This window comes from Nestor notabilis, unplaced genomic scaffold (genome assembly GCF_000696875.1).
Source record: "Nestor notabilis isolate BGI_N333 unplaced genomic scaffold, ASM69687v1 Scaffold22556, whole genome shotgun sequence".
In the NCBI taxonomy this organism is placed as follows: domain Eukaryota; kingdom Metazoa; phylum Chordata; class Aves; order Psittaciformes; family Psittacidae; genus Nestor; species Nestor notabilis.
In genome coordinates, this window is record NW_009931738.1 from 1 (window position 1) to 7,524 (window position 7,524).

The window sequence follows — 7,524 nt, forward strand, 5'->3', positions numbered from 1 at the left end:
ATCCCGGGGGTGTTTATGTCTGAGGAATTGTCTCAGGGTCCGCTGTTCTCTGGAGTACGCAGTTAACGATGTTTGTTCTGTTTTTAACGTCATCTTTGACGTTAAAGAAAACCTATTTTCTGTCTACTAATAGGGGGGTTTCTTGGGGGGGATTTGTTTCTTCTTTTTCCTTTAGTATTTATGACCTTGCATTCAAACCGGACGGGACTCAGTTGATAATTGCTGCTGGCAATAGACTGCTGGTAGGGAAACTTTTTTTTTACCTCTTACATTTACAGCTGTGGGCATATGATTTCTTTCATATTAACTTATGAATATAACCTATCAAAAATCCTCTTATCTCTACTAGTCCAGCCTCCTATCTACATACATATTAATGCAGGCTAACTGTAAAGTGTTTTGAAGCTTTTTAATGTTTCTTACCAAGTTTTAAGCTCTTTCCAAAAGTAATGAGACTTAAGTTACTTGCCTCATCTCATCCACTCGCACCTCACCCAGTGGTTTGAAATCCATTAACCCACACGTAGCAGAGTGACGTGGCCTGCAAACACTGCCTTGTTACAAGGTTCATGCAAAGCTCTCTGAAAAGAAACTCAAATTGATGCCCTGGCTTTGTGAGAAGCTTCAGCTGGAGCTTTTCGTGCTTCCCTGGTTCTGTGTGCCCATGGGTAACCCATCGGGAGAGCAGCTCGGGGCTGTGCTACTCATGGGCCCTGCAAAGCTCTCGGGTGGGGCAGGGGTGGAAGCTGCAGGGGGGGTGGCATAGCCCTGGGGATGTAGTGCAGGAGTACAGGCCTGCGGGCCTCACAGTGCTCACAGAGCGGGATGTTTAGTGAGGGTCCTTTCCACTAATTTGTAAAGTTTAAACATCTAATGCAGAGAAAGAAGGAAGAGGTAAAACACGCTGGGCAAATGAGGTGTTTGGAATCTTCTGTGCATGTAGTTTTCTAACACTGAGTTTTCTCTCATTCTAAGAAGTATTACATTAAGGAAAGCTTTTTCTACACTTTAAGCCATTTTGTCTTGCATGGACTGTGTGCTATGTAAAAAAGCAGACACAGAAGAAGGTGTATAATCCTGTTGGCCTTCAGTAATTTTATCTTAGCCCTCACTGGAATTTTTTTTTTTTTTTTTTAACATATGTCTCTTTGTTTGAATGTTTGGCTTTGTTTTTTTCCCCTCTTGTTTAAATAGGTATATGATACTTCTGATGGAACCTTAATCCAGCCTTTGAAAGGACATAAGGACACTGTGTACTGTGTGGCATATGCCAAAGATGGTAAATACCACCTGGGGGGCTTTGCTAGTCTGGTTTGTAGAGTACGTGTCTGCAGTGCCAGTTGATAGACGGAGAAGCCAGGGTTGTTTCAGTAACTATTCTTGAGCACACATGTGAGTGTTCGTGGTTTGTTTGTCTTGTAATGGAGAGTTTGACCTGCAGAAGTACCCTACTGTTACATGTGAGGCTTCCCATTAATTCAAAAACTGCAGTCCCCACTTTCTTCCCTCTCCTACTTCAGTAGTGGTGAAGTTAATATTTGTGGGTAACGTGAGGAGAAGCCTTGCCCCAGAGATCCTCTCTCTAGCACCCCACCTGCCTCTGGTTTTTATTTTTATTCCCATAGTTTCTCTATCCCAAGGCTTCCCACCCTTCTGATCCCCCACATGCTACCACACTCACTACAGGCCTTATTCTGCTTCCAGCTCTCACTCTGTGAGGACTTACTGTCTGTGGACTCAGGGGGCTTCCTCTCAGATCCTGCTGTTTAAGCTTTCAGGGGTACCTGGTTTTCCCTTGACCCTGTTAACATAAATGTGCACCCTGTGACAAATTTGGCTACTTCCTTGCCTGGCTGGGCTTTAGCACTGCCTGCTCTGTGGGAATAACTAAGTAAAGTCTCCTGAGTTCCATGTAGCTGGAGAAGTGCAGTCACATCAAGACACTTGCAGTGTTAGGCCCTTTATTACACGAGCCTTGTCAAGTTCAAGAACTTCTTGCTCTGTCTTTGATTGAATGTTTGGAGTGAAAGTGATTCTTGTATGCGTGGGATTTAAATGATATCTAATTCCTAGGCAAACGCTTCGCATCTGGCTCTGCTGATAAAAGTGTGATAATTTGGACTTCAAAGTTAGAAGGAATTCTGAAATACACGTAAGTGACGCCTTCCAATTCTGTGTCTCTCAAAAGCAGACTTTGATTATGCTCTTCTGCTGTCAAAGAGTGTGTGCTGTTAGATCTGGAGGAAGGTTGGCTAAGGTCAGAGAAAATGCCAGGGGGTAATGGGAGGAGGAAAAGAGCATTCAAAGTATCTGAACAAGGCAGGAAAGCAATTAAAGGCTTAAAAGAGGGTGAGAAGTCTGGATAAGTCTCTGGATTTTGAGGGCTGGGAGAGAACTGGGGAAACTCTATACACATCAGAGTAAAATGAATCAGAATGTGACTCTGTTCTTGTATAACAAACAAATGTAATACAAAGCTGGTTCAAAGGGCAAATTAATCATCAGGTTTGGTGCTTTTGGTATATTCCATCTTCTGGCTTTGTTCTTACCTCATCCCTCTTAAACGACATCTTCAAATTCTTTTTCTGAACGTGTGTGTGCATCACTAGTTGCATGCACAAGCCAGTGGACTACTGGGAGCATACACAAGTGCATTTGGTTTAGAATTTGGATATAACCTTTAATCACGTTTCACTAACCACTATCTCGATACATTTTTAGCTGATCTTGATGAAATATGGTGAATCCTGCCACTTAGAGACAATTTTTATAAGGTTTATTACTGATTTAGTTTACAGTAATAGCAGATTAATTTGATGTAATATAAACTGATCAAATTATTTCTGGCATCTGGTGAACCTTTCTGCTATCTTGCTGAAAGTCAGCAAAGGGGGCATTTAAGAATGATTTATTGAAATATGATTGTAACTTCATTCTAGGCATAATGACTCTATTCAGTGCGTTTCATACAATCCTCTTACTCATCAGTTGGCATCCTGCTCTTCCAGTGATTTTGGTATGTCTTCTTCCTCCAACTTTTCCATTAAGCCAGTAAATTCTATTAAAGTTGTATAGCAAAGCTACCTACAGATGCGTACAGTTCTATATCCAGAAGAGATGAGATACAAAACTATCTAAAGTAATATTAGATACTTATTTAAATCACTTAAACTCCATTGGAAAGGAGTGTGTAGTGAAGAGCCATGGGGTAAAATGTACTACTTTGATACTGTAATTTTTTGCAGAGACACTCACTGTATTATTTAAATGGATTTTTCCCCCCCTCCGATAAATACTATGTATTTAAATGTCCTTCTAGCAGTGGATGAGACTTTGGTCGCTGGGAAGTCCCAGCTGAGTTTTCTGACAATGTTAGTTTCCAGTCTGAATACTGGTGAATGCTCATTTGTCATTTACTTTGGCTTTTTGTTTGCTTTAATCAAGGCTTGTGGTCTCCTGAGCAGAAGTCAGTCTCTAAACATAAGACCAGCAGTAAGATTACTTGCTGTAGGTAAGTTTTAAGGATTACCTGGGTCATTTTAGTTAGTTTCGATGCAAACCATTCAAATTAATATGCAAGTTTAAAGGAAAAAAAAAGTTCAAGTGTGCCAATTCAGTGTATGCAGAGCCAGCGCCCAGCAGTGTGCCAGGCTCTGCTGCCTGGCTGCTCAGTAGCATCATGTATTGCTGCTTTGCCATTCCCAGCAGTGAAATACCTGGGCAGTGTTTATAATACTCCAGTAGGAATATTATTAATGTTTATCAGAGATGATTTGTTCTTCCTGGTGTAGTTTTCACAGAGACACACCCTCCCCACCCCCCCAGCAAAGGGTTTTGGTTTTTATTTTGTTTTTTATTTGGTGCTCTGTATAACTGAATTCTTCTGAAAGTATCAGAGAGGTGTTCTGGTCTAGAGCAGGTGTCTTAACTTTTCTGTCCCTCTGTTTAGTCACCTTGTGCAATAGCAATAATGTGAAGTTAGAGGAAAAATAATTATACTTTTGGCTTGTAGAGCCATTCATCTCCTGTGTTGTTGTATTTTCAGCAGAAGGAGATATTATGATTATGGGGAACCTGAAGCAAGGGTACATTGATTTGTCTAAAGTCATCCACCTGACTGCAGTGGAGACAAGAACAGAGCTCAGGTCTCCTCTGTCCTGCACCGTGCGGTTTTATCTGATCAGTGTTCTAAACGTGGCTTTTTAAAGCAGTCTGGTCTGCTGCCAGCACTGTCATTCCCCAAAATGTGTCTGTTACTTAGCACATGTTAGAAGTATTGAAGGCAGATGATAGATTTAATTTTTTCTTTTTTTATTTCTACATATATTTTAATTCTGTGTATATTATACAACGTTCTTGCTGTAGTGCATGCTGTTGCCATAAATGTGGATTTAGATGCATAAACAAACTGTGGGATTACTGGCTACCTCCCAGAACTCCCTCTTAGAAGTGTATTTCAATCCTCCCTATTTGAGTATGTTGTACATCCTACCTTCCTGCTGCTTGTTTTTAGTAGTTTGCTCTTCAGTAAATGTGTGTTTTACCAGCTGGACAAATGATGGCCAGTACCTCGCTTTGGGAATGTTCAATGGTGTTGTTAGCATACGGAATAAGAATGGTGAAGAGAAAGTTAAAATAGAGCGTGCAGGGGGTGCTTCATCTCCAATATGGTCAATTTGTTGGAATCCATCCAGGTAAATCATTTCATCCTTCCTTTTTCATGCTGAATAGGTAATCCCTGGCTTATTGATTGCAGAAAGGCTTGACTTTTATCCCTGCTGAAACAGATCAATGCCATGTACGTTACGTTTTTCTTAAGTGATTATGTACTGGGGTTTTGGCTTTGCTGCCAGTCTTCAATTGAATGGAGAAAGTGGGAACAAGTTCTGTTTAAATCGTAGAATCATTTAGGTTGGGAAAGACCAACAGTTAACTCGGCACTGCCGGTTCCACCACTAAACCAAGTCCCCAGGTGCCACATCTATGCATCTTTTAAATGCCTCCATGGACAGTGACTCCACCACTGCCCTGGGCAGCCTGTTCCAATGCCTGCCAACCCTATTGGTCAAGAAGTTGTTCCTAATACCCAACCTAAACCTCTCTTGGCACATCTTGGGGCCATTTCCTCTTGTCCGTATCACTTGTCACTTGGGAGAAGAGACCAGCCACCTCCTGGCTCCATCCTCCTTTCAGGGAGTTGCAGAGAGCGAGAAGGTTCCCCCAAGCCTCATGAAGCCTGTCTCCTGTATTGGTTTAGGTTGGTTGCATTTTTTTTGAGTGGTGGCGTTCTGTTTGGCTGTAGGGGCATGGAGAGGGGAGCTGGTTTTTCACTTCAGTTCAGAGGGAATATTGTTCCAAATACATGAATAAAGAATTGCTATTGCAGTAGGTGGGAGAATTTTTGGCATAGAGCAGGTGAACAAGGGGAGTCAGTTCCCAGCTGTTCAGAGGAGATACCAGTACTGAAATCCAGGCCTGGCAGTCAGCAGTGTAGTCAGACAGAGAGAGAGAAGAGACCTTTGTGGATATCATCTTGTGAGTGAAACTTCAAAGGAACATATGTATCTATATTATCTAGAACAGTAACTTACAGAAAGGACCAAGGGCAGGGTATAAAATCAGATATGCAAAAGTTAGGACATTTTAGATTAATAGTTGCCTGGTTTTAATTTATCCTGCTAGTATGTGTTCATTATGAGATAGCACCATGCCACATACGTAGGAACTACCTGTGCATCATGCCCTGAGCAGAGGGAGGTGCTTACTAAAGTTAGCTTTTCATTAGGTTTATGGCTAAGGGCATTACTTGCAGCAGAACATTCAGATTACAACCTCCCTTCTTCCTAAGCAAGAAGCTGTGGAGAAAGTGACTCATGGTTTGCTCCAAGATGAACAGATCATGTCAGAGTCCCAGAGTTCACCAGTTTGAGACCTGAAGCCTTTCCTTGCTCTGCAGCTGGTCCCACATGAACAATTGTTTGTTCCCCTGCCTTACACTGGCAGCTGTAGTTGACTCTTGCTCAGCTGCGCTGACTGGTGTTAGGGTGGCTTTGTACTACAGTATCTGAGATCCAAATCCAGGCCTGGGTGCTTCACCTGTGTGAGGGACCATTCATTAGCTTCACTGTGACGGGGCTTGTGCCCTGTGTGTGAAGTGATGCCTCAAGCCTTGCAGTTGTTCTGCAAAGGAGGCTGACTGTTCTTTTGTGTCCCCAGGCTGTCTCCATCAGTTTTAAATGGCAAGATATATCCGCTGGCCTTTCAGTTTGTGGATTGTTTTAAAGAGTAATATGAAGTAAATTGTTATTCTATTACTTTGTTCTGTTGCTCCAAGAAATTTGTTAGGAAATCATTTTTCTATTTTTGTTTGTTAGAGATGAACGCAATGATATTTTAGCTGTGGCAGACTGGGGTCAGAAACTTTCCTTTTACCAGCTCAGTGGCAAACAGGTATGTTTCAGCAAGCGCATTCAAGAGGGGCAGGGTTTTTCTGATTCTATTTTGTGTCCTACATTCAAAGTGCTTTATTAGCTCCATCAGATGTTTCCTGTTTTCACAACCTTTTATGCGTCTGCTTTTTCTAACCATCTTTTCCTTCAGCTCTTGTTTCTCCCGTGGCAGCTCAGCTGCTGTCTTAAAATTCTTGTGTCAAAGCCCTTGCAACTGTGCTGACTTTTGTGATACTTTTTACTCATCTGGAGAGCACATCTTTCTATTTTTTTCATCTGGTTAAAGGCGGGTTTGTGAGGTGCTTGCATTCTGAGTAGACTGGTTTGGGACTGGGGAGATGCTTGGATGTATTTTAGAACTGCCTTTGGGAATCTTGATACAGACGGTGTTCTGTGCATAGCCAGAGAGATGAGAAGAATGGTAGCAGTGGCAGCACTTGTTGCCTGGGAAAATAAGAAATGATCCTTTTGTTAATGCTTTTGATTATTTTCTCTTGCAGATTGGAAAGGACAGAATGCTCAATTTTGACCCTTGCTGTCTTAGCTATTTTACTAAAGGAGAGTATATCTTATTGGGAGGTTCTGATAAGCAAGTTTCCCTCTTCACGAAGGGTGGTGTGCGTCTTGGTACCATAGGAGAGCAAAGCAGCTGGGTGTGGACATGCAGAGTTAAACCAGACTCCAACTATGTGGTGAGTGGGGACATTTCTCTGATGATTTCATAGTCAGCTTGTCATGTAAGGTAAGATCATAAACCTCAAACTCGGGTGCTTAGTCTAGACATTCTTATTCAGGCGGCAGAACCTAAGCAGAGTCTAGTGAGGTCCTGGATCTGTGACTGAAATGGGAAAATGGCACCTAATAACTTCTAGGCTGACCAAATCTAATTCCATGATGGGAAGAAAATGTTCAGATCTGCTTGAGTTTCTAGCATTACAAGAAATGTAATGCTTTTGGAAATGCCTACAAGGCATTTGTTAGCCATAAATGCTGCACTCTGTCATTGTACAAATGTGAGGAGATAGAGAGTGAATGAAAAACCATTCCCCCTCCACCAGAAAATCTAATCCACACC

The 7,524-nt window shown here is 42.0% G+C and overlaps 1 protein-coding gene across 1 annotated transcript; it reads left to right on the forward strand.

Annotated features, from left to right (window-relative positions):
• Positions 1-175: 175 nt before the first annotated feature.
• LOC104406926 (intraflagellar transport protein 122 homolog) lies at positions 176-7,141 on the forward strand (the record flags this gene model as incomplete). The annotated part of the gene is made up of 8 exons (XM_010016049.1): positions 176-242; positions 1,195-1,279; positions 2,074-2,152; positions 2,940-3,016; positions 3,445-3,511; positions 4,548-4,694; positions 6,375-6,450; positions 6,950-7,141. Coding segments are annotated over 8 exons (790 nt in total), but the record flags the coding sequence as incomplete, so codon positions are not given.
• Between the last annotated feature and the right edge of the window lie 383 nt (positions 7,142-7,524).